Source organism: Quercus robur, chromosome 11 (assembly GCF_932294415.1).
Source record: "Quercus robur chromosome 11, dhQueRobu3.1, whole genome shotgun sequence".
Classification (NCBI taxonomy): Eukaryota; Viridiplantae; Streptophyta; class Magnoliopsida; order Fagales; family Fagaceae; genus Quercus; species Quercus robur.
The window spans coordinates 25,518,273-25,546,172 of NC_065544.1; the positions used below are offsets into that span (position 1 = coordinate 25,518,273).

Sequence of the window (27,900 nt, forward strand, 5' to 3'; positions counted from 1 at the left end):
GTACATAGCACTGTAACAATTGCTTCAAATGTGTTTACATTACACATATATTAGTCCAAAACTAATACTAAATATTACATAACTTAGTTTAACGTTAATACAACATAGCTAATACAACATAAAGCTAATATTAGTCGTAAGCTAATACAACATAGAGTTAATATTTGTCCTAAGCTAATACAGAGTACCTCAGAAGGTTGGTCACTTCTTTTGGTTCAAACAAATCATTCCTTGTAGCCACTCCAACTGTGACTCTGGCTCCTTGAAAGTTAGGAACATCTCCCTACGTGACCTTTTTAGTAAGATCAAGGAAGCTTGAACCACGAACTTACCATCCACTCCAGGAAGTGCTCTCACAATCGTCATGACATTATCAACTGAACTTGGTAACTCTCGAGAAGTACCTTCAGACTTATTTTGACATACAGTTATTAATTGACTAATACGATTCTCCAACATTGCAGCTCCTCCTATCTTCTTCTTTTTCTTCTGTGAGGGTATTGATTCACTAGTTCGCTTTTGTCCTGAACTACGTGATTGACTAGTATGTCCTTGCTGCAAACTATCAATGTCTAAACTCATGTCACATTGATCATCCTTAAATTCGAAGCCACCATCTGAATCACCAGCACCCTCTTGTGGCATTGTTGGAGGGAGTGTATTTGAAGAAGGGGTCCATGCAGCTACTTCAGTTGCTGCAACATCCCTAAACATTATATCAAGTTGTTCTAGATTCTGTAGACCTTTCTCTCGAAATTTTTTAGCTTTAGGTAATTCCTACAAAATGTAATTGTAATTTCACTCATATAACAATAATATAAAAAAAAAATATCTCCAACTAACTACATATTAATAAACTATACTACAATTTGTTAGCATTTGATTTATGTTATTTTCAATTTACAGTCAACTTGCAGTTAATAAGTTGATGGTAAGGATCATATTGATTGCAAGTTTAAAATAATATTGACTAAATTAACTGCTATCAAGATTTATGGACCAAATTGATAATAACCCCATATTGGTATTTTTGCAAAAAAAAAAAAAAGAACTTGAAATATGATTTGTAAATATGACAAATCATCGTTGACAATTAATTTCTCCTAATAACTTGAAATTTTCATTTTTGTAAACCAATCTTCAATTTGATAAATTGTCCATATTGACCACCTACTCTTCATATGACCACACACCAAAACCCCAATTTCATTGTTACACTTGAAGATAAGATCCTAATAGTTTTTCTACCGTAAGTTGAGGGAGTTTTGCTTATCGTTTGATCTCCAAATACAAAACCTGAGTTGTTATTATTACCATTCAAAAAAAAGGTAAAAAATCATATTTCAGCTATCTTTTACATTATGTCCTTAATACGTGTATATCAACCTTTTGAGAAATATGTGGGTATTAACCTTATGCGTTCTCATGTGCTTTTCAGTTTTTTTATCAAGCACATACTCCACATGCCAATTGCCAAATACAAAGAAATTGGGGCAGTATGATCATATTGTAGAACAAATCATCAACTACCGCAAAACTAAGAAAAATAATGTTTTGTACCAATTCATCTGGTTCCAATGGTAAAATGCAATATCATACAACAAAAATTTCGATTTGATATATACTATTTATAAGAGAAGCAATCAATATATATATATATATATATATATTTTAAATGTACTTCAATCCAAGTACATTTTGGCAAAATACTCCTGCAACCATTTGGCTTCCACTTGCAACCCAGAATCCCTCAATGCATTCATTGATGATCGACAAAGCCTCCCATCTAATTGTGTTCCTTCAGATTTCATATCCCGTAAAAGCTTCACAACTCATCAATCTGACTACTCCTTGAAAATTCTCCAACCATAATTCCAGCCATGACCTTGTCAATTTCATCTCCATTGATCCTAAACTCATTGTATCTTAGGCATGTCTCAAACTCCTTGGCTTTACTGTAAGCACTAATAACACTAGTGTAACTAACCCTATAAGGTGCAACCTTTCTTCGCTTAATCTCCTTCCACAGCTTCTCAACCTGCCTTAAATTATTGGCCATTCCATGCATTTTCATCAAAGAATTGTAAATCCAAACATTTGGTTCACACCCTTTTCTTTCATCTTGGCCAAAAGCCTCATTGCATCTTTGGCCTCCCCATTTTGCCATACATTACAATCATGCTAGAATAAGCCACAACACACTTATCAAACCCCTTTTGTTCCATCTCTGAAAATAACATTACAACTTTCGAATAGAGCCCAAGATGACAATATGCATTTATAATTGAGTATGTAACTTGTCCTGGTTCACATCCCTGAGAAATTAGCTCTTTGTATACCTTAACTGCAGTTAGAAATCCTCTTTTCTTTGAGAAGCCATTGACAATTGCACAGAATATACAATCAGAAATTCTTAACTTTGAAATTTTCATTGCTTTTACAATTTCAAGTGTCTTCTCCATTAGTCATTCTTACACATACATCAACACTAGTTTTAAGTACAGCCCCAGATCTCGCAACATTTGTTTGCTTTTCCCTTCTTCGAAAAGATCTTCAGCCACCTCTACTTCTCGCAAGCTTGCAAAAGAACAAATCAAAGAAGAGTAAACCGAAGAATTCTTGGAAATTCATTTCCTTGTCATTTCTTTTAAGTATTCAAGAGCTTTAAAACCTCTTCCTGATTTTCCTAGGGACTCAATTAGATTCCCAAATATACGAGTGCAAAATGGTGATGAATAAAAATCTAGTTGACTACTTTCTAATTCACAAAAAAAATTCAACCACTTTTTCAGAATCACCAGGTCTCATATAAGCTTCCATGATATGGCAAGAACATTCAGAATCCGGAACAACTCCAGTAGATCTCATTTTCCCAAATGCTAAAATGGTGCTTCTATACATATGAAGCTTGTTGTAGCCTCTTATTGCAGAACCAAAGGCCAATACACTGACTTTACCATTAGAGTTGAAAACTTCAAGCAAAGTCTCAAAAAATTTGAATTTTCTAGCTCTAGTGCAACTACTAACCAATTTTGAACAAGTGGAACTATCAGGCAACACGTTATAGTTCTTGAAATCATTACAAACTAGAAAGAACAGTTCAACCATAAAGTCCATATCAATTGCTTCCTTCCAGCTTCCAGCATAAGTAGGAATAATTTAGGGCCAAAAAATAGAGCAAGAATCACACCATTTGGTTTTTTTTTTTTTTTTTTTTTTTTTTTTTTTTTTGGGGGGGGGGGGGTGATGAATTCAGTGCAGGAGGCTGAGGGAAACAGGTAGATTACAGCCTCCTGAAAATCTGAACCATGAAAGCACACACAAAGAAACACTATAAATCTATAATCAACTATTACAAGCTATGACAGTGTATCCTTCCCACATTGCTTTCCCTGAGTCTAAGATCCTCCATTACATTTTTATTGGTGGCTTGAAAGAGGCAAAAGAGGTCTTTGAAGCATACAATAGTAGTGCAAAGATGTGTTGTTATTTTTATATCTGTAATATTGAGGTAAACTTAGATAGAATATGTTAGGTACAGTACATTAGATTCTCCAATTGAATTCAAACACTTGGCTGCATTGACCAATAAGATAAGAATAATGTCATCTTTTCCAATACTAATTAAATTCAAAAAGTGTTTGAATTTAATTGGAGAATGGAAAACCTAATATACTACACCTAAAGTATATAAGTTTTACCCATTATACACACACACACACATATATACACTCTTCTATGCTAATGACAGGATCCTATGCTAATGACAGGATCCTACATTCACCCTTGCTGCTCAACAAACAAACAGAACAAAATTTTAAAAAGGTTAACACAATTTTTGAGTGTGAAATTTCACCATACAACTTTCATATGTGAATATAATCTAGAAGTAAAAGGCAAGGCTCATTAAAGTACCGGGAGTGCTAAATTTTGTGTGCCACTCTAAAGGATACAAAAATCTCAATTGACACAACCAAAAAACCAAATGGTGCTGACCATTCTAAAAGTAGTCCTCAGGTCTACCCACATAGTTGCATACCTTTGATAAATATAGCAACCGTTTAAGTTACACCAAGCTCCAGGAGATGTTCAAGCAATAACAATTTCTTCCATCGTCAAAACCCAACACTTCGCTAGAAGATTTAAGTAGGTTTCCAATTATCTTTCCTTCAACAACTCCAGCAAATCTGGTAGAGCAATGAAACTTATATGAAAAATAGTCAAAGATTAGAACCAGGACACTAAACCATACAAATAATTCAAGTTTTAGAAACATTATTCTCCTTCAATAGCAAAAGGAAAGTGATGAACAAGAAAATGATTCAGTTTAATTTGACAACAAGCAGATGGTCCTCTTTACTCATCAAATTAATTTGGGCTACAATGAAGTTTTACAAACGGTGATGAAAAGAATGAAGGAAAATCATATCTGCATTGATTAATTTGGGCTACCCACATGGTTCGCCTTACTATTTTCCCTCCTACCAAATGGACCCTACAGTTATGTGCTACATAAAAGATCTGAAAAAATGAAAAAGGGGGGAGGAGTTTGTGGGGTGGGTTCTTAAAAGACTTTCTAAAATTGATTGTCTGAACTCACAACAAAACATCCAAACCAGGGTACAATGGTGAACAAAGCCTTTACCCTACCACCCCAACACAACACAAGTAGGTACGAAAAATCTCATTTCTACACTTCATCCTACCAAACATAATGTACGAAATCATAAAATCATTTCAACATAATGTAAAAACTATGCAGAAGAAGTGAAGAACCAGATGTTAAAATAAGACAATATAATGCACATTTTAAATACCAGGACCAAAAAAAAAAAATCTTCAGTAACAGCAATATATAGTAAAGCAGATGAACAAAGGTAACAAAGCAAAGATGGCAGCCAAGATTTGAAATGGGGCAACATAGTAGAATCATTACCTGCAATACCACTATGCAACTACCTTCTCTAAAAGCTTATGTTGTGAAGCATTTGGTTTCTATACTTATATAAAGATGGAAGGATGGGGAGAAAAGAATTGAAATGAAGCTCCGCCTCCGAGTGAAGATCTCCGGTGCGCTTCTCACCTGACGGTATAAGCGTTGACGGCTTCAGCATGAATGGTTTCTCTTTTGGTTTCCCAGTAGAGTCTGAGATTGAAGTTTTTAGGGATTTTGATTTTGATTTGGGCAACAGAGATGATGATGGTGTTTGGCTACAGGTTTTTGCTATCCATGGTGTTATTGTATTTTATTGAATTTAAATTTTTGTGAATGACCATTATGTACCCACAATCAACGACATGCAACAAACTATGAGATGCAATGTATAATTGTTAGTTTTCCTAAATCAATGACTAAATTCTATTTAAGAATCTTAGATCTACATATTTCTATGCAAAGAATATATATTTTATTTGAAAAAATGTTTTATTTATTTTGTTATGAATGAAAAGATGATTTTTTTTTTTTTTAATGAAAAAGTTCAAATCTGATTTTTTATGCAAAAAAAAAAAAATGATGCTTTTGATAGAAAGACTCAAATCTGATGTTTATCATGAAAGATTATGGGTTTGTATGAAAAATATTCAAATCCAAAATTGATGACATGGAAACAATGAATTTTTTATGATAAAATGCAGATATGGTTTTTATTATGTAAAACCATGAATTTTTAATAGGGAAATACAGATATGGTTTTATTACGTAAAATAATGAATTTTTTTATAGAAAAATACATATTTGGTTTTTATTATGGAAAACAATGAATTTTTTACGGAAAAATACAGAACTGGTTTTTGATGAAAAAGATAGAATGAATTTTACAAAAGAAACTTTAGGTCTAAATTTTGATTCGGAAAACAAGAGAAACCTCTTATGCATGAAATAATTATAGATCTAAGACTCAGTGGCAACTAATCATAGATCTAAGATTAAAAATTATGAACAAACAAGATCCAAGAATTAAAACATGAGAAGAACTCTATACATATTAATATACATGATTAATTACTGCATCAATGTTAATATGTGCACTGGTACGACACAATGGTGTATTTTTCTTTTAGTAAACATGGCACGAGCCAGCTGACTTACAGGCTCTTTAGAGTATTGTAGTGAATAAAATTTTGGAAGCTGTATTACCTGCCAAGTGTTTAATATGAAGAATTTGTGTGCATTCTTTAAGCGGAATTATTTTCCTTCGTCATAATCAAAAGTTTCATATGCATGTCCTTTTTATACACCATTGGACTTAAGGTGACTAACATTAGCACTCTAAATTTGGTTCCTTTTTTATTCTTACCTATCAAAATATATAACTAAATAAATAAAGATTGGTAGTAAGGTTCATAGAAATGGTTTTTTTTTTTTTTTTTCCCCTTAATCTTGAACTAAAATTCTATATTGAAAATGTTTCTGGCATTGTCAGGAATTATTATTTGGTGACCATATTTGTGTAATTGAGATATGTTGTATCAATTACCTGAGGAATGATTCCCGTAGTACTTGCTGCGGGTATATGCTTGTAAGAATTCAAGACATTTTAGTTAGTGTAAATTATTAAGGAGAATAATTTCAAGTAACAATATAAGTATTTTGCTGATTAACGTGCTAGAAAGAGATCAGCCAATAGTTTTCAGTTTATATATCATGACTATTAATTCATTGGTTCTTCCAGTAATAACACAAACATGATGAAATCTTAATCATCAAAATTCTACAACAACAGAGTTTGTAATTCATTGGTTCTACCAGATGCTCACCAAATTTGAGAAAGGAAGAGAGAACATAATGAGGTACTCATCTTTTCCCTTCTAGCCCATACCAAACTCTCAAATGACATTCTACATTTTCTACCCTAACACTTTTGGAAGATTTGATCGGATTAAATGCACGTGCCCAAAGAGAGGGAGATCTTGTGATAATTTTCATGTCTTGAGCCACCAAAGTTGTCAGCTACTGACAATTTTGAAGATAAATAAAAGGCATTGCATCTGTCTATGACCTTTGAATTCGAAGAAACCTAAATGATAAGAAGTGATTAGGAAGTTCAACCAATCTTTTCATCCCCAATCAGATCATGGGAAAAGTCCTGAATTATGCTTATCAAACACCAAGGTAGGTTTTTAGCATTCAAGTTCACATCCATTCAAAATTGATTCAAAACTGGACTGAAGCATCTTTTTGGTTTGCCAAACATCACTCTAAATGATACAGAATATCTAAGAAACTAATTATAAAGATCTGGTCAGCCATTACTATCTGCAACACCAGCACCAAAATTAAATGCCCTATGATCCTCACCAAGTCCTCCTAGGAAAACAAGATTAAAAACAGAGAGAGAGAGCGAGAGAGAATATTACAAAACAACTTAAATACTTTATAATCTTCTTCCCATGCATAAACAAAGGAAAAGAAAAACATGATACACCTAAATTAAATACATCATAATCCTCTTAAAAAAGATCAACCAACACCACCATGTACATGGCATGGTAAAACATTACTCTATCATCAGGATTACCAAAGAAATCTGAAGTGAAAACTTTTGTATTAGAATTGACATGAAAACTAAAAGATCTACACCATCATCCATCTACAAATCAACCAACAATGAAACTTTTGAACTGCTTAACTTGGTTCCTTTAATTGCACCTTTTCTCTTGGTACCTGAAAGATTGAAACATGAAAATTAAATACCCACATAGATTCCCTCCCATTAGACAGAACCACCTTGATCGCATTAAATTATTGATATGTGATATTCGGTATGCCCTCAAATAGTCAATGCACAAAGGATCAAAAAGTGATAAATGATCCATGGTAACAGCAATTGAAAATATAACTTAGCATGATTATATGAAGAAAATGTTGATAAAATTGTTCATTTATAAGGATCAATTACAGTGTCCATCATCTAAACAAGCAATGAGAAAAAGTTAAGAGTTGTTCAAATGCAATGAAAAACACAATAAGCAGAAATCCTAATTATGAACCATGTGTTTGGTTACAAATTCTATATATTTTGATGGTAATCTTGTTGGTATAAGTCCCACATTGAATACTGATGAGAAGAATGAACAATTAATATAACATAATTGAGTTCACACCCATTAGGCCTTTTGGGTTAAATATATCTCTACATGTTAGAGCACTCACGTCAGCAGTGCCAAATTTACACATTATTGCCCACTGATGTATAAATGTGTAGCAAATAATCAAATGGGTTACCTTGAAAATTTGTGGTTTGTTTAAAGTAGGATTTTTTTTTTTTTTTTAAATAACGTAAAAACTCTTTATTAGAGAATATCCAACCAAGTACTACAGTGGTAGAAATTAGTAACCCAAATTACAATGATAAAAAAGAACAGGGAAGGACAAAGAAGTGCATGAAGGTAAAACTATGCTCCATTCAAGGAGAGTAGGATTGTTTTCATCATTTTGCTTGATTATATGAAAGAAAGAAAAAATCACACCAACCCCACTAACCTATGACAAGATCAAAAGCTTCAGAGCATCATGTCAGTGGTTTAGCTAAACTCTATTGCCAATATTCATTCAAAGGTGGGTAATTTTCTTCAAAAGCTGGGTGATTTACTAGGGTTTCTTTCTCGGTCCTAGTTTTTCTGTGATTTTAGTGGTTGGTTTGCTATGATTTGGGTGGGGTTTTTAGTTGAGGAAGAGAGAGGTTGTGATTTTGGCGGGCGGTTTGCTGTTATTTGTGGTTTATAGAATGGTAAAGACGAGAAAGAGAGAGAGGGATATGATTTGGAAAAATAATAAATAATTTATATATAATATTTTAATAAAATATAGTGTAAAATAGATAAACTAATATGGAGTGTTTTGAAAAGTGGTTGTATAAAATAAAAAAAGTAAGTTCTTATGCTAAAATAAATAGAATTTTTTGCACGAGCTAATACAAATGCTCTTATATTAACTACTCAATTAGAGTTTTCCCGAGGTGTTATCTTCCCAACAAGTGTTAAAGGTTCCTACCTGGCCAGGACAAAGTAAGCCTAAAGGGCCCACACAAAGGACCATGGAAAAAGGCCTAACAAATGAGTGTTGCTAAAGGTACTAAATAATGGTGTGGTCCAAGGTTCCCATGGACATGGACAGGCGGGGTTCCTATGGATGAACATGTAGCGTTGACACATGGTTCTCATATATGGTGTACGAGAGGCCTATGGACGACGTGTTGATGAAGAGAGAACCCATAAGGCAGGGGGGGAGAGAATAGGACTTGTTCATGGCCCACAGAGAGGTAAAGACTCACATGTGAAGGGGAGATTGTTTGTATACATGTGTGAGTGAAATCACATATTGAATAATGATGAGAAAAATGAGTGGTTAATATAACATAGTTGAGTTCAAACGTATTGTAATTAGGCATTTTGGGTTAAGTGTGTCTCTATATGTTATATTACCTAAATTGGACTCTCCCCAAGGTGTTATCTCCCCAACAAATCTATAAATCACTAAACATTGAATATCAAGATTCCCTTAACTTTGGTTCTAGATAGCAATTCCAAATCTACATGGAAGAAATTGTATTTAACTATGGATTAAAAAATTTATGAATGGCAATATAAAATTGTAAAGGACCCCTTGTGATTGGTTCTATCACTCTCTTTTCTATATGATAAGTTTGTCCATCAATCATAAAGATAAGAATAAACATCCAACAACATCCAACAATAATTATATTTACCAAATTCTCTAAAAGTTTTACAACATCGTATAGACATATCACAAAAAGAGAGAGGGATCCATACCTTCAACATCCAATCATGTGCTATACTGCCAAGTAACCTGCTGAAGAGCACATCAGGTTGTTTAACAGGAGTGTCCATTTACCATGCATTTGCTGCATCCCTATAAATAGCAGAGAGGTAAGAACTATGACTTAGGACTTCAAAGCTAGCATTAACACTTATTCCTTCATGCACTGCTTTGTTTCTATGTATCCGAATAGCCCAAAGAGTGTTGGCAAAGAATACAGTGAAGTGATTGCACTGGTACTAAGGTTATAAACTCTTTCCAGCCAAGTAGCAATGCAATTATGACTTGACTTTGATTCAATTACCTTCCAATGGTGAGTGGGATCTTAAACACATTGCACAAGCTAAGTTATAGGCAATAAATAGACAATCCAGGTATCCCTCTTCTATAGCACATAAAGGCAAGAAGCATCAGTGATGAGATTCCTATTTGCTGACTCCCTTCTCACTGGAAGACCATCATTTAGCAGTTTCCAAAGGAAAGTAAAGACTTCGAAATGGAGTTCAAGCTTCTACAGGTCAGCCCACATCTGAGAGTCAAGTCACCAAGTTCTGCTCTTTCATTTGAGAATTAACAATGGAGAAGCTAGGCTCTCTTGACTGTATAGAGACTTGGCTGGTCATGGGCCAAATCAGTTTATATGCACTTCCAAATCAGTTACTAATTGTCTTGTTTTCCAATGGCAACAACATGACTTGAAACTACTTTGAGAATTTAATTTAGGCGAAAAGCACATTTTCGTCCTTACATTTTCAAGCGATTCCCATTTTGGTCCCTAGATTTTATTTTTACCGCTTTTAGTCCTTATTTTAAAAAACGCGTTCCGTTTTAGTCCCTACTGTCGTCTCTGTAACGGAAATATCCTATGTGGCGGACGGAACGTACTGTTGGCATATAAAGTGCTTACATGGCTATTAAAATAATAATAAAAAGTTTTAATTAACATTTAAATAATGCCACATCAGCATTTTAAATATTAAAAAAAGCGATGTCAGAAAAAATTAAAACAAAATTCTAAAACATGTGATTTTTAAAACCAAATTAAAATAAAATTTTCTTTTCCTTTCATTATTTTCTTCAGAAAAACATATTCATATATGTTTTTTGTGTTCTTCCCCAAGAACATGACTGTTCATATTCATATTCTTAGCAAATTAATTCTTAGTTTCTTTTCATTTCTCTGTCTTTCTTGTACTTTCTTTAGAGCCAAACACATCAAAACTCAGATCAATAACAGTTAAACAAAATAAAATTTAATTAAGCATTTTCTTGGCAACGTCAATCTCAAGATCTGAACATTTTTTTCTCCTAATTGGTAATCCAGAAAATCCCCTTTTCACAAACCCAACAAATTCTCATTCATAAACCCAAAAAACTCCCTTTCACAAACCCAGAAGATCCCTTCTCAACACACACAACAAATAGTCCTTTCACAAACCCACAAACCCAGAAGATTCCTTCTCAACACACGCAGCAAATAGTCATTTGACAAACCCAGAATATCCCTTCTCAACACATACAGCAAATGAGTTTTTCAAAATTTTCAAAAATCAGAAACAAATAAAATAAACCAAGATCGGCTTCAGATCCTCTTCAAATTCAATCCCAAGATAGAGAGGGTGAGATGAGAAAGTGAGGAGAAGAGGAAAACGTGGGCCTTCAGATCTGTTGGAAACCCATAACACACACCACATACAACCCAAAAACTGACCCACCACCTTGTCGAACCCACCACCGATGAACCTTACCGATCCCACCACCTGTGAACCTTACTGAACACACCACCGATAAACCTTACGGATCCCACCACCTGTGAACCTTGCCGAACCCATCGACTAGGAGGATCTTACCAACTTGATAGCTGCGGTGGCGACGACGATTAAAGGAGATGAACGGTGGGAGTTTCGACCAAGGGGTACTGAGAGAGAGAGAGTGAGATCAAGAAACGGAAGTTTGAGGTGTAAGAATCTGAGATGGTTTTGATTAGAGGTGAGAGGGAGGAAGTCTGAGATTAGAGAGAGTTGGAAGAAAATCTATTCATATTTTTTAAAATATTTTATTTTATTTTTAAAATTGACAAATTTAAAAAGAAAATGGTTTTGATTTTAAATTCATTTTAAATGCTGACATGGAGTTTTTAAATGTTAATTAAAACTTTTTATTATTATTTTAATGGCCATGTAAGCACTTTATATGTCAACAGTACATTTCGTTCGCCACATAGGATATTTCCGTTACAGAAATGACGGTAGGGACCAAAATAGAACGCGTTTTTAAAAATAAGGACTAAAAGCGGTAAAAATAAAATCTAGGGACCAAAATAAGAATCGCTTGAAAATGTAGGGACGAAAATGTGCTTTTCGCCTTTAATTTAAGCTTAAGAGAATGGTCTATCAGATGCAAACAGAGGATCCTATAGAATAGAAGGATCATTTTCAAGCACAAAAACTTAAGGGATAAAGATGCTTTACCACTAGGTACAGTTGTTATCCAAACAATGATGAAGTTGTGGCCTTGCCCATCCTCACTAATTAAAATATCCTAATTAACAACAAAGGAAACAAGCAAATAAAAACATGTTCTTAATAACTCCTCAACCAATCAAATGTGAATAATATTCTTCAAATATGAATAATATGAAGAAGGGAGCCCCACTCTCAAGGTAGGTCCTGCAGAAGAAAAGGCTTTTGAGGCCATGGTTTATCACAAATTTAATTTTCATTTCTCTTCATAACCAACTCAATGCATTCCTGTCCAGTTGTCATTTATCTTTCAATAAATTTATGAACAAATAAAGTTAATACTAGTTGCTAACCTATGAAGCACGGGTGCGTTTCGAGACTCGGGTGTGGGTGCAGGTGCTGGTGCGGGTGCGGGTACGGGTACGGGTGCGGAACTCGGCAATTTTTGAAAAATGTGGGTGCGGGTGCGGCGGGATTCGACGATTAAAAAATTATTAAAAATATTTTTATTTATATTTTTAATAAATTACTAAGCATGCTTTTTTATATAATAATAATAATAGAAAACTCATATAATAATAATAATAATAAAATAATAAAATAAAAAAGATAATAATAAGTAAAAAAAAAAACAAAAAAACAAAAAAAGTAGGAGGCTCTCACATGTAGCTTCCCATTAAAAAAAAAAAAAAAAAAAAAAAAAAAAAAAAAAAGGGAAGATGTGGCTCTCACGTTTGGTCAGAGAGGCACAAAAAACAAAGAAGAGTTTTTAAGTGTTGTACTTATCAAAAAGAGAAACAGAAGTTACAGAACACTTCCAAAAAAAAAAAAACAGAACAACTCAGTACTCACTTAAGAAGACGATGCAAAGAAGAACACGAAGAAGCAAAGATACGATTTCAGTCCAACGGCGACAGTGGCGTATCAATATCCAGTCCAGTCCAGTCCACCAGTATTTTTGGTTTAAGTTTTTTTTTTTTTTTCCTCACCGGCCGATTTCCTTTTTCCGGTCGAAACACACCGATATTCGGCCGATACAATCCAAATCAGCCCGGTTCGGCGCCCGTGGGAGCCAAATCGGCGCGAGTCAACGCGAATCTGGAAACGAAAAAATAAAATAAAATAAAATAAAAAAATAAAAAACTGGACGCAGTTCGACACACAGGCAGCGGCGTCCCTCGCGCGTCGCTGCGTCGGACGCGGGTGCAGCGGCCATTTTGCCGCGTCCGTGCATCCCAGTTGCTAACCCATGCAATGCACAGAAAAGTTTAACATGATATGACTCTTTTAAACTTTTATATTTTTGGATAAAATATGAAATTTGATAATTATTAATTGACATTTATTTATTATGATTGTGTTTGTATATGGAACTACCATTTATTGAAAATATAATGTAATAAAATTTTAATAGATGATTTATATTTACATTATAATAAAAATTCAAAAAAAACAAAAAAAAAAAACATATACACACACACATATATTAAAATAATGATGTATAAAATTATAAGAACTCAAAAGCTTATGTAACACTATTATGAGATCAACTAAAAGTCAAACGTCTTCAGTTTTAAATATATTAGAGATAGATTACAGATTATTCAGTAAATCAATAAAAGCAAAGAAACATATATGACAATTAACAATATAAAAATTTAAAACCCACAAGAAAAGCAGAAGTAATCAAAGAAAAATACTTTTGTAGAAATTAACAATAAAACCTTAACATTTGGCTCAATGAGTAACATAGGTTTGAAACATCTAAGCAAACTGGTTCAATATCCTAAATAAGCATTTCACTAAACAGCTTGTGTGCATGACTTGAATTTCAATTTCAAACAATCAAATAGCACGCTCATTATTTTGTAAAATTGAAGTTTAGAAAATCTTATAAGAAGAAATTATGTTCCTGAAGCAGACAAATCAATACGATAAAAGACAAATATGATAATAAATTAAAATGAAATTGCAAGGTGAAAAGGGATCTTTGGTTTACCAATTACTTCAATAGCAACAAGACACCATCTGCATTAAAATAAAGAAAATAAATAATTTTTTTATAAATAATAATTACGAAGTCCAACAGCTTGATTTCGTTTTTTTTTTTTTTTTTTTTTGATAAATTTGATTTCGTTATTATTTACTTGAACCACAACAAATACTTGAGCAACAATCATATGAATGAGCCGTTAAGTTTAGAGAAAGAGAGTGACAAAAGCACCAAGAGATGTAACTAAAGGAGGCATACCTTGGCATCAAGGTTTTTTTTCAGATGGAAGTATATTTATTTGAAGTTCAATCAAGTTGTTCTTGTCTTCTTTGATAGTGGATATAAACTGATGTCAGAATCATCATTGACAAAGGTATGGGCCATTTGTGGTATCCATTGGAAACCCTACATCATAAGCCGGAGCCGTCAAAAGGGTTGGACGAGAGCTCTGTCTCCAGAGTTTGGAGCTCCGTTTCCAGAGTCGAAATCGGATTCGAAGCCATCCAAAGCGGGAGAGGTAGGGTATTTGGTGATGTATGCCATGTGTTGGTCGACGGTTTCTTCTTCGTCTTTGGAGTCGGAATTCTACACCTCTGGAATCTCCTCTTTTGTTGTGAACCCCACAACATATGCATTCTACATGAACCCCCATCCACTTTATGAATTCAATGTTCTGAAAAGAAAGAGAGCTTTCATTCGACTCATCAATTTCACATATAACCTCAATGTCATTCTCTTCATATGGACTCAAATAAAGCAGTTTCAAATTAGATACAGAAAATAACCACAGATGCCCAGACATTTCTTCAATATCTTGAAATGAGAGTTTTTCTTTACAACCATTGACAGAAACGTAAACAGAAAAAGATCCTCTTATATGTGCCTCCACCAATTGAAAAGCAATGCAAACAACAGCTTTTGGAACTTCACGATCAATCCTGAATGATATGGAATTTCCACCACTCTGATGGTCGAATTTGAACCAGTTTGGAATCTCAGTTCCTGGTACTTTAATTTCATAATAATTGCCCGCATTAAAGAGGGAGGAATCCATTAATATGCCACTTCTTTCACCTTCACAAACTCTATTTGGTAAAATCCCTAAAATTTCTCCAAACTGCTTGCATTTAACAAATAAAGGAAATTGAAGTTAGAACATCTCATAATATGTACTTAGGAAAATAAAAAAATTTGTTTCTTTACAACTCAAACTTAAAGAGAGGGATACCTGTGTCCATAATCTTCTAAATGATTGTGGATCCAATGAAAAGCAGTTTCTTGCACTCACTCTTCGTATAAATTGGGGAAGGCTTGGAATTTTCCGAAGCTTCATGCAATTGCCTATGTAAAGATCTGCTAAACTAGTAAAGCTAGCAATGCTTTCCAGGATGGTAACAATATTGGAGCCACTTAGATATAGAATTTTCAGTTCGGGGAAGTATTCGGGCTTCATCCAGAAATCTAATTCAATTAGATTTGCACCACAGTAGCTGAGATGTAGACTTTCCAAACTCAAAAGCCCATATTCCGAAAGGTTATCAAAGGAAGTCCATGCAATAGGAGTCAGTTGCATTTTATTGATTCCATCTAACAAATCCTGTACACAATTATCTAGCTCTAGCGTTCTAAGCCTAGTGAGATACCCCAATGATGAAGGTAACTCTCTAATGCCACTATAACTCAAATTTAAATCCTCTAAACATTTCGTTTCTGGGTGAATATTGGGGAACTTCTCAAGCCTTGAGTAGCTAAATAGAGTAAAAAATTTGAGAGATTTCAATCTGAGACTACTTGGAAGTTTTCGAAATCCTGCGCGCCTTGAGCAGCTAAATAAAGTAAAAAATTTTAGAGATTTCAATCTGAGACTACTTGGAAGTTTTCGAAGTTCTCCGTAGTATTCAAGGTTCCATGTGTTCAGCTTAGGAAGAGATCCAATGGAATCAAAAACCTTGATTAAATTTCTACAAGAAGAAAGGTTCAATGTTTCCAAGTTTGGGGTGCACAAATTAGATAAATCTGTAATGGATTCACAAAAACTTAGATTGACAAGTTTCAAATTTTTGAATTCGACCCCCTGAAAGGAATGAAAGAAAAAAAAATTATATTAAAAAAATTTTAAAAACATTTAAAGAAATCAAAATTCATAAATAATGGTACTCATACCTGCTTGAATAGCTTCTCCAATTTAAAGTAACTACCTGACATATTTATTTCCTTTTCGGTTTCTTCCAATCCATCATAACTTACTTTAAGTATTTCAAGAATATTTGCTTTGGGAATTTTTTCATATTTATTTATTGCAGTTTTCCATTCATCTTTTGTTCTTCCACACAAATCAGAACCTATGATTGTTAGAGCTAGTGGAAGGCCTTTGGTATAGTCCATAACTTGGTATGCAAGTTCTAAATAATCTTGTGGGGGTTTGCTTTTATGGAAGGCATGTTGACTAAAGAGTTCAAGAGCTTCATGTGCGCCTAATTCCTTGACCTTGTAAGTTTTGCAACCTTGTTGAAGAGTAGCTAGCATGTGTTCATCTCTTGTTGTTATAATGACTCTACTTCTTGAAAGAAACCAATCACATTCTCCAAGCAAATCTTCTATTTGTTTTGAATTATCCACGTCATCAAGAATTAAAAGAACTCTCTTATTGCAAAGCCTTTCCTTTATCACATTAATTCCCCTAGATACATTATCCACCTTCACATGACTGGCCTGTAAGATCTTAGAAAGAATTTTCTCTTGTAGCTGGATTGTGCCATCAATTGTCCTTGAATTTTCTATAACATTCTCTAGAAAGCAACTTCCTTCAAAACTGTCAACAATTCTGTTATAAACAGCTTTTGCAATTGTAGTCTTTCCTATTCCCCCAAGACCATGAATCACTACAATTCGAACATCATTTGACTCTAAAAGTGACTCTATCTCCTTGGCATGAGAATTTACTCCAATAGGGAATTTAGCAATATATAACCGTGAGCCATTTAATTTCATATCTGATATTGTTTTAATAACTCTTTGGATGAATCTAGATTCAGAAACACTGCAAATCACAGAGCATAATAGACAATAAATAAGTTGGACTAGTTGGAAATAATAATGTGTAAATAAACTAAATTCAAGATGTTTAATTTTGTGCAATACAACCTACACTTGAATAAGTATTAATTAAAGTAAATGACATATTACTCAAGGATATGAGAAGTATCATTAATTTAGTACCTTTTTTTGCTAGGAAATCAGATTTAGCCTTTCCATACTTGACCAAAATTATCAAGAAATTTTGGAAAAACTTTCATAAGAATAGGTAGCAGAAACTCTAAAATTTTTCTATTCCAATCATTAACCTTAATTAGTAACCTAACTACCAAGATATAATTAAAATAGAATAATTTCGTAATTTGTTATGTAGCTAATGGCTATGACAAACTATTAAAATTATAAAAACCACAAAAGCATGAGACTAATTAAGAGATACTAACCGATTGTCGTAATGCCATCCAGCCAAATTAGCAGCTTCTTTTAGAGCTGTCCTCCAACTTTGCACCTTATTCTTGAATTTTTCTTCAAATTTAGTCAACGCCACCCCAAAATTTCCCCTTTGATTACGTATTTCTGATGGATCGACATTATAAAAAAGAGGTAGAACCAATTGGCCATTTGTCCTACACTGTAAAATCTTGACAAGTTCATCCAAACACCATGAGGACTCCGCATAGTTTTCAGAGAACACAACGATCGAAATCATTGACCTTTCAATGGTTTTGAGAAGCTTCTTTGAAATTTCTTCTCCCCTCTGAATATCATCGTCGTTGAAGGTGTACATGCCATTATCACACAAAGCCTTATATAAATGGCCTGTAAAACCGTAGCGGGTATCTTTACCTCTAAAGCTCAAAAAGATGTCATAACTCCATCGGTGAGTGGAAGAAGAAGAGGAGCCTCCTCCATCGGTCAGGTTAGCCATTAAGATCTATAAGGCATAAGATTAAGAAATAAAAATTATAAAATAAAAAAATAAAAAATTTGAGAGAGAGAGAGTCAACACATGGAAAAACCGAACTTTACCTTTTTCACAGTAGCTTCACAGATTCGAGGAGTGAGTCTATCGCAGTAGAAGCCTTGGTTTGGTGAGAGCTCAGAATTTACTCCAACAGGGCATCTAGCAACATATGACCGTGTGCCATTTAATTTGATATCTGATATCGTTTCAATAAGTTGTTGGATGAATTTAAATTCAGGGATACTGCAAATCACAGAGCATAATAGACAATAAATGAGTTGGACTAGTTGGGAATAATAACATGTAAATAAACTAAATTCAAGATGTCTAATTTTGTGCAATACAACCTACAATTGAATAAGTATTAATTAAAGTAAATGACATATTACTCAAGGATATGAGAAGTATCATCAATTTAGTGCCTTTTTTTTTGCTAGGAAATCAGATTTAGCCTTTCCATACTTGACCAAAATAATCAAGAAATTTTGGAAAAACTTTCAAAAGAATAGATGACAGAAACTCTAAAATTTTTCTTTTCCAATCTTTAACCTTACTTTGTAACCTAACTACCGAGATATTATTAAAATAGAATAATTTCGTAATTTGTTATGTGGCTAGTGGTTATGACAAACTATTAAAATTATAAAAACCACGAAAGCATGAGTCTAATTAAGAAATACTAACCGATTGTCGTAATGCCATCCACTTAAACTAGCAACTTCTCTTAGAGCTGTCCTCCAACTTTGCACCTTATTTTTGAATTTTTCTTCAAATTTAGTCAACGCCGCCCCAAAATTTCCCCTTTGATTACGTACTTCTGATGGATAAACTCTATAAAAAAGCGGTAGAACCAATTGGCCATTCGTCCTACACTGCATAATCTTGACAAGTTCATCCAAGCACCAATGGGACTTCGCATAGTTTTCAGAGAACACAATGACTGAAATCATTGACCTTTCAATGGTTTTGTGAAGTTCGTCTAAAATTTCTTCTCCCTTCCAAAGATTATTGTCGATGAAGGTGTAAATGTCATTATCACACAAAGTCTTATATAAATGACCTGTAAAACCGTTGCGGGTATCTTCACCTCTAAAGCTCAAAAAAACGTCATAGCTCCATCGGTGAGTGGAAGAAGAAGAGGAGCCTCCTCCATCGGTCAGGTCAGCCATTAAGAGCTATAAGGCATAAGATTAAGAAATAAAAAATTAATTAAAAAAAAATAGAGAGAGAGAGAGAGTCAACGCATGGAAAAACCGAACTCTACCTTTTTGACAGTAGCTTCACCGATTCGGTCAGGTCAGCCATTAAGAGCTATAAGGCATAAGATTAAGAAATAAAAAATTAATTAAAAAAAATTTGAGAGAGAGAGAGAGAGTCAACGCATGGAAAAACCGAACTCTACCTTTTTGACAGTAGCTTCACCGATTCGAGAAGTGAGTCTATTGCAGTAGAAGCCTCGGTTCGGTGAGAGCACAGAATTAATTGAAATGATCTGAATCGATCAGTGCGTTTGATTGGGAAAATAACAAAAAAAAGATTGAATTTAATCCGAGAAGAGAAAAAGTAATCAGATCAGCACATCAGAAAATGTGTTCGAATGGAATTCAGATCGTATTGAAAATTTGGAGTTTCAAAAGTGAGAGAGAGAGAGAGAGATAGTAAAAGGCGGCTTCTGATTTTATACGAGGATTCTGCGAAGGCGCAGAGTATTGACAAAGTAGAAGGACCAATCATCCCTTTCTTAAGTGCGATTTCATTAGTCGTATTGTCACACTAGTTTCTCTCTCTAGTGAGAGCCTTTCCACTTTTTGATAGGATTTCTGCCGGCGGCCTTTCTGGTGGGTCTTGTCACACTAGTTTCCTTTCCCTACGTCCTTTCCTAACTTGCTGACCTGTTTAGTTCCTTTCGCCTTTTTTCCTCTCACGGGTGTCTCTACCTGTCTTGTCCTACGCCTACCAACCAGCTTTGTGTTAATTTTTCTTACTCCCTGTAACAAAAGCGTCTCCTACTTGTTGTCCTTATCAATCATCAGCCGCACACTTAAGCTTCCTTTTGTTTCTTTCACCTTTAGGACACCCTTTCTAAATAACAATAATATTTTAACAATCTTGTTAGTTGCCGTGTTCTGAAACAATGTAAGAAAATAGCATCTCGAGTTTCTAAAACTTGAGATTCAATTGTAACTCGAGTTTTGGAAACTCGAGTTAAGTATTTTTGTGCTAACCTTACCTGGACAAAATTGCCAAGTGGAATCACGTAGATATCGAGTTTATAAGACTCGAGATATGCTGAAATATAACAGATACACAGCTCTTTCAACGTCTCATTTCAAAATCTGAATGTTCAAACACACACTCACTCACTCACACCCTTTCTCTCCGCCCTCTCAAACTCACTCACTCTCACTCACTCACTCTCACTCACTCACTCACTGATTCATTCATAAAGCAAATTCGTGGCCCTAATTTGAAGCAAATTCGTAGCCACTATCACGAAGGTAGTCTCTCAAGCAATCGGAGCTCATTCTCAACGCCGTTCGTAGCCCGCCGTGCCGAAGGTACTCTCTCTTTCTTCTGAATGCTTTCTCGTTTTTGCTTCTTAGATTCCTCTGTCTCTCTTTCTCCAATTTTAGATTTTGGAATTTCATGATTTGACCTAGGGTTTTTCGGATCTTTTTGGTTTTTTTTTTTTTTTTTTTGGTGTTTTTTTTGTTGGTGTTCTGAGAATATGGTTATGTTTTGGCAGTGACATTAGTTTTTTGTGATTGTTAGAATTGAAAAAAAAAAAAATTAAATGTGGTATTTAAAGGAAATCGAAGTACCCATTTTTGGATTTGATTCAAAGATGGCATTTTGGAACTTTGATTCACTTTTGAGGCAAATGCTTTGCTGAAATATTGTTTAAAGGAAACCTAGTGCTTTATTTCCAGCAATGACCACCTGGGAACGAGCACCCATGTTCTAAAGTTTTAGGAATTATACAAACAAATGGTTATGGAAAAGCATGTTGAAAGAATGTAATTTCTAAAGAGCACACTAAACATGCAATCCTAGACATGAGAATGTAAGATAACTTTGATTTATCATCAATGCAAGGCTAAGATATTGAATTTCATTTCACATAGTACCCTTATATTAGAAAGAAATAAACCTATTTTTTGTTACCTTATGTTGAAATTTTAGTTCAATGGTACTTGCAAAGACTTTCTCTGCTAATTTGTAGATTTGTTATGAAGAAGGGGATTTTGAGAGTAGGGTTATAAATCTTGGCATCTTGGAATGCTTAAACATGAAATTTGGGGGATATAATGGCAAGAAAAAAATACGTAAGATTAGAAGTCTTAATTGTAGGACTCTAGAATTGTGCAAATTTAGTGGAACAAAATAAAATTCTTTAGTTGTAGGTCCGTGGAAGAATAAAATCTTGTAGTCGTAGAACTACAACTATTGAACACAACTACACTTCTTACAAGAAATATATCGAAGACTTGACTGCATCCAGCGCAGCCTTACTTTTAGACTGCGTCTATGCTTTTCTCTCCTAACCAAAGATATTGCCTATCAATGCTGTCCTGTTTGGCATATCACAGTTTTTTTAACAAGCACCTTAATTACAAAACACTAGAAATCTTGTACTTTGAATTTCTGTCATTGTGACAAGCACTTCAAATACGAAACAGTAGCTCACACCATGATCATGAGTGGTGGGTAAAAAAAAGTGCCAACACTTGACCCAAATGCTACAATCCCCTATCAGACATAAATTCATACCTCAAAGGCACTCATGACGCAAGTCATGAGTAGCAGACCTATAGAACTATCAGACGCTAAGGCCTAAAATATACATGAACTCATGCAAGAATCAACATATGACAGAAATATTTTTTTTTAGCAACATAAATCTTTCCAAGAAAATAAAAAAGTAGATAATCATATTGGGTTCTTATTTATATTTCTTTTTTTGGGGGAGGGGAAAGGGGACAAAATGCACTTACAATCCACTTAGAACTTTGATGGTGTCATAGAATAACCATTGCAAAGTGATAGCCGGTCCAACCAGCATTATCCTGATAGGAAGACTTCTTGTAAACAAACTGACAAGGCCAATTTTCTTCACTACCTGCTCATGTGAAATTGCAAATTAAACATTGGCCCCACTAGAACCTTTAAATTATATCAGCACCAACTTGGAATAACTTCAGGATATAATGTTTCAAATTTGTATCAATTACTGCAGAACTAACTAGGAATTTGTTAGAGTAAATATTCATACATGCAGGCAGCAGTGTGTGCCTATGTATGTATATCCTTGGACCCCCAAGTGGACAGGTCAGATGAATATATCACCAACTATGCTCAAAATCCTTGCCCAGGTACTTCAATTTATGCATCTCTTAAATTTAATCCCCCATATCAATTGACTAGTTCAATGTGTTTATGTGGCAAAACCTCTTTAGCTAGAGAAAATATTGTCAGCATGTTAGAACGGACAATTTGGAGGACTTGGTAGTGGTGAAATTTGGAAAGTAGTTCCCTTTTGTATCAAATGGTATATTTGGAGAGAGGAATGTGAAGAATTTTGAGGGACGTGCATTTCCCTTGATGCAGCTGAAATTTCTATTTTGTATGTTCTCACTATAATTGAACATCATATGCAAATTACTTTTCCATCTCAAATTTGTGGGAGACGTTAGCTTTTGTTTTGGGGTGTTTCTCTAGTATACTTTCTGTGTACTAGGCTTGTGCCCTTAATTGCGCTTTCCTTTTCTGATAATTTCCCTCATTAACCAGCAGAATATGAGGTCCCACAAGCAGATGTCATGTTAAACCATTAAATAGAGAATGTAACTGAACCATAATGCTCTTGTTTATGTAACTGACATCTGTATCTGTGTGTGGGAGGGAGAGGCCATTTGTGCTAAAGAAAAAAAATAAGAAATGATTGGCTGGTTAAGTGAAGCACTTACAATTCGCTCAAATTCATCTGTCCGCTCAATGCAAATCTCCTTTTTAAAATCGACTAGAGCGGATGAACGAGGCTCCTTTGGTTCATCATCATCTACAATACCCACGAGTTTGCTCTTCTTCTTGTCCATGTTTCTGCCACCCCACTCGATGCTTTCTTTAAGTGTTCCTCGATCTTTAAGCAGCTTCAGCGCACCTGATAACCCTTTCCCAACTGCAACTTCATGGATAGCTTCATCTGGACCTATCTCCTCCATGTCCTCATCCGCAAGGTGCTCATCTTTACTGACATCTTTAACTTCAGTCCATCCACCAGCCTCATCTTTTACTTCTTCATCGGAAACTCTTGGCTCTTCATCTTCTTGCATAAAAACATCTTCATTTTCAGGCTTACGGGCTTCTGAAAGAGCACAAAAGTACAAGTTATTTCTATTTATATAAAACCATTGGAGGAATTGAAAACCTGTAGCAAATTAAGACATGAAATTGTATTTTAATGGGGTACAAATGAAAGCTCAAGGAAACCGATAGGCACAAGATCAGGAAAACTTCCAAAGAAAAATGGTCATTATTAAACTTGAATTTGACTAGATAAAAAGATGGATATCAACTGACCACAAGATATTGAATGGCCAGAAATAGTAAAGCAGTCAAAAATATTAAATATGAAGAAATCTCAATTCAAGCAGGGCACAGCCAGCTCAAATTTCAATTCTATGCAAACACATGAACAAACGTTAAAAGAAAAATACCTTCATCAAGCTGGAGATCCCAGACAAACTCCTCCATCTCTGTAAAGACAACCTTGTTTTCTTGCGACTCTCCAGTTGTGGGGTTTATATCTTCTGCAGTTTGACTGCTGGCAGTAGTGGCAAGACGTGCAATTGCTTGAGGACCAGATGCTGCCTCCACCTCTTACTTTTTAAGAGCCAATTTCCTTGCTCTTTCTAAAGATTTATAAAGATCATCATCTTCATCTGCAAAAACAGGATTCTCATCTTCCTCTAATTTAACAGGAAGAGTTTGTTCCATCCGCAGTGATTTTGATGCCTCATCGGCTTTAGCATAAGCTGACTGGTATGCATTTTTTCTCAATTCAGCCTCTGCTCTTTCTTGCTCCTCTTTGATGGCTTGCCTCCTTGCATCATTCCGAGAGCCAAGATCCCCAACTCCCAAGCCTGAAGAGAGAGCTTCTGCTTCAAGCGCATCCAAATCCAGCTTCTCTTTCTTCCGCAAGGATTTCATTTTTTTGGGCTTTTTAAATTTAAGCATTTCTTCTTGAGTATAGTAATCTGATGTGATCTTCCCAATTGCATTGAGATCTCCAAAGTGAATGTTATTGGAAGCACCCTCTAACCTTTTACGAAGCTGGCAATAAGGGGAAAAAATGTTCGTAAGCTAGGGGGAAAAAAACTAGTTAAGTAATTAAAATGCATTCAAACACCAACAGAAGCGAGAATTCATTTCAAAAGGGAAAATCGTAACCCTATAAATTAGTACAATAAAATAAGAGCAGAAAGTAGAAAGAATGGGACTACAACTTGAATAAATAGGAAGTCACAACAAACAATACTTCGAAGAATGAAATGACTACGCACACAGTTCCTCATCCTCAAACACAACCATTCTTCTCCTACATTTTCCAAGTTTTATTTTTTATTTTTTTAATTTGGAGAAAGAATTACCTCTTGGAGTTTTTTCTCTGCTTCGCCAGAGAAACGTCCTCTTTCATCCAGAGCTAACCCCTGTAAAGAAAAATAAATTAAGTGAAAAATTTCATGACCAATCCCCATGCACAACATTTCTTGTTATAATTGAAAAAGGAAAAGCAATTTCTCAGACTAAAATTTTAAGAAAGAGTGATGGGAAAAACCATAAATCAAACCTCATCTGCAGTGGGGTCATCATACTGTGGCAACATTTTCTTCTCTGCACTGGGATCATCATTAAACCTAAAACATAAGAATGCAAAACATATGTCAATCATTTTTTTTCATATAATTATGGGTATAATTAACAAATTATATAAGTTTCCATCTTACTTATCCTCATAGATCCCTGTTTTCTTCTTTGCAGCCTTGTAAGCCTCATCTCGCTGCTTTTGTTCTCCAAGTTCAACATTCTCAAGCATATCAATCTCTGTCACACCAGACCAAAAACCTCTATTATATAAATGTGTCAACTCATCTTAAAAGGCCCTGACAAACAAAAAGTATCACCAAAATAGTTTACCTTCATTGATGTCACCATCTGCAAGTATATTCTGATCTTTTAGTGTTAAAACAACTGCCCCACCTTCCACTACTTTGTCAATGCCATGAAGAACTTTAACTCCTGCTAGATTATCTATAAAGTATTCAAAATAGAAACAATATCAGTATTGATCAGTGATGTAGGAACACATCAAACAAAACCACTTGCTTACAGATTAGGTTCTAGAAGAACAAACTAGTGGGCCATAAATCATAAACAGGTGTAAATTCATCAGAATAATTAACTACAGTCACACACACAATTTTAGTTCTATTATGGAGCTTGGATGTCATTAGGAAATTTCATGACTACTCAATAGAACTTGATGAGTATGGTATTTGAATCAGTCCAATCTATGCACTCAAAATCTAATAAAATGCAGAATGGACTGATTCAAAATCATGTCACAAAATCAATTCGATTTTACAAGACAAATCATAAGGAGTAAGAACCCTTACGCGCAGTACCGTGGCTTTCTTCCTCATCTTCACTGTCTCCTTGACCAACATTGTCCTGAGAAAATTCACACTGTGATATTAATAAAAGATCCTGCCTGAAATCAATCATTTGAGAAAAATAATACAAAGAAACACAATTAAAACGCAACCTGTTCCGGAAAAATCTTTGAGAGCCACAATGCTTTCTCCTTTTCAGCAATCCTTTTCTCCTCGAGCTTACGACTTTGACTGACCCATGACAAAACTTCAGAAACACCTTCAGAATTTTTGTTCAATCTTTCTTCTCTTTTCCTGAACAAAAAGGTTAAAAAGAGGTGTAAAGAAACATATTCACATTACATCAAACATGTTTTGGAAAAATGGCTTTTTAAAGTTCTGGAAGAATTGTCACACTGCCAACATAGAATGCAAAAAAAAGTAGAAGAGATAAATACGATGTAAATCACTATACCAAATAATCACCATTCAGCTAAACTAATTTAGACACAAAATCCAAGGGAATGCTGGAAAAACAACTTAAATAATAACTAATACAGTGCTAAGTACAAAGCAGCTACTGGCAAAACACAAGCACAACCAAGATAGCAGGAAAGTATGGTCAACATGTATTATGTAGGAAAGTATCATTTGTAATGCATGACTGTTTGGTGGCAACCAATTTAGAGACTGAAAGGAGTTAGGAAATGTACAAAAGAAAGAATAATGTTAAAAAATATAATCTTATTTACTTACGAAAATAAGTTTAGAATAGGAATGTAGAAGGCCTACAAATTTTATGTTAAGGGCCATCCTCTTGCATGGTCAGTTGGTCACATTTTGCTGATGCTCTTGAAGCTTGAATGTTTCTATAACTCTTTCTTTTTCACTTCAAATTTATGGTTCCAACAAGTGTAAACTTTTATTTACCTACATGTTCTTATCTAGTTTGTATGCACTTGTAATGTTTAACTGTCATTTGAATCTTCTATATATATATATATATAATTTTGAAGGTGATGGAATGAAAATATATGAACTCTTATCAGACATTGGCACAGAGAAATTGGGGTTTTCATAACCTTTTTAATTGTCTATACTTTTTGCAGTATGGAGCCTCGGATCGATGAGGAGCTAGAGATCTTGCACCCCGGTCCACTTCAGAGGTCAGTGTTGACGCAACAACTATATCATCGATCAGAGGCCATTTGGAATGGCGAGGTGAAATTTCTAGTTCTAACAACTGCTTTAATTTTTACGTTGGCTTTGACTTTTAGTTAGCAAGTTCTTTCAAAGTTGTATTTCTAGTTCTAATAACCGCTATAATTTTTATTGATTTTGTAGGACCCGGGCCCACTTATGTGCCATGGTCGCACTAAGGAGATGGCAAACGTTCAGATGTAAGATAATCGGGTGATTGACATTATCAAATTGCTAAGGCTAGAAGGATTGTTTAGAGCCCCTTCCAGAGAGATAGATCATTGCCTAATATCGACCCTAGTTGAGCAATGGCGGCCGGAGACTCATATGTTCCATCTTCCACATGGTGAGATGTCAATCACCCTATAAGATGTGGAGGTGATTTTCGGACTTCCTATAGACGGTGAGGTCTTGGTTGGGCCGACTGCTGTGGAGGATAGGGATTGGAGTCAAGTGTGTGGGGAGTTGCTTGGTATTACTCCGCCGAATGACAATAAAACTTTGGTGGGGTAAAGAATTCTCATCAGCCGACTTGTTGAGGCCATTACAGCGCCACTGCCTTATGACGCAACAGAGATTCAGATACACCAATATGCCCGGTGCTATATTTTAGCGCTAGTAGGGGATAAACTTTTCATGAAAAAGTCAGGAGATAAACTTTTTTTGACTCCCCTGGACGTACAAAACTGCTCAATAGGTAAAGCAGAAACTGGGAAATTGCTGAGAATGTAATCCATAAACACTCATTGAGAGGCAGAGAAGCCGAGAATGTAAATGCACTTAAATTACATCAAAAGACGCTCTCAATAGGC

At 34.7% G+C, this 27,900-nt stretch overlaps 1 protein-coding gene, 1 long non-coding RNA gene and 1 pseudogene across 2 annotated transcripts in view; 1 reads left to right on the top strand and 2 right to left on the bottom strand.

The window, feature by feature from the left end:
• Nucleotides 1–19,405, bottom strand: part of LOC126704873 (disease resistance protein RPV1-like) — an 88,827-nt gene extending 69,422 nt beyond the window's left edge. The window contains exons 1-6 of the mRNA XM_050403866.1: nucleotides 18,921–19,405; nucleotides 18,302–18,479; nucleotides 17,716–18,206; nucleotides 16,400–17,276; nucleotides 15,465–16,310; nucleotides 15,311–15,353 (exon numbers count right to left, since the gene is read on the bottom strand). Coding sequence (XP_050259823.1) covers nucleotides 15,311–15,353; nucleotides 15,465–16,310; nucleotides 16,400–17,276; nucleotides 17,716–18,206; nucleotides 18,302–18,479; nucleotides 18,921–19,405 — 2,920 coding nt within the window. The remainder of the gene's footprint in view (nucleotides 1–15,310; nucleotides 15,354–15,464; nucleotides 16,311–16,399; nucleotides 17,277–17,715; nucleotides 18,207–18,301; nucleotides 18,480–18,920) is intronic.
• Nucleotides 19,406–20,470: 1,065 nt separating this feature from the next.
• LOC126706383 (uncharacterized) lies at nucleotides 20,471–22,935 on the top strand. Its single transcript, XR_007648574.1, has 2 exons — nucleotides 20,471–20,794; nucleotides 22,474–22,935. It is a non-coding gene; the product is annotated as an uncharacterized LOC126706383 (long non-coding RNA).
• A 154-nt stretch (nucleotides 22,936–23,089) lies between these two features.
• LOC126706382 (SART-1 family protein DOT2-like) lies at nucleotides 23,090–26,074 on the bottom strand (annotated as a pseudogene).
• Between the last annotated feature and the right edge of the window lie 1,826 nt (nucleotides 26,075–27,900).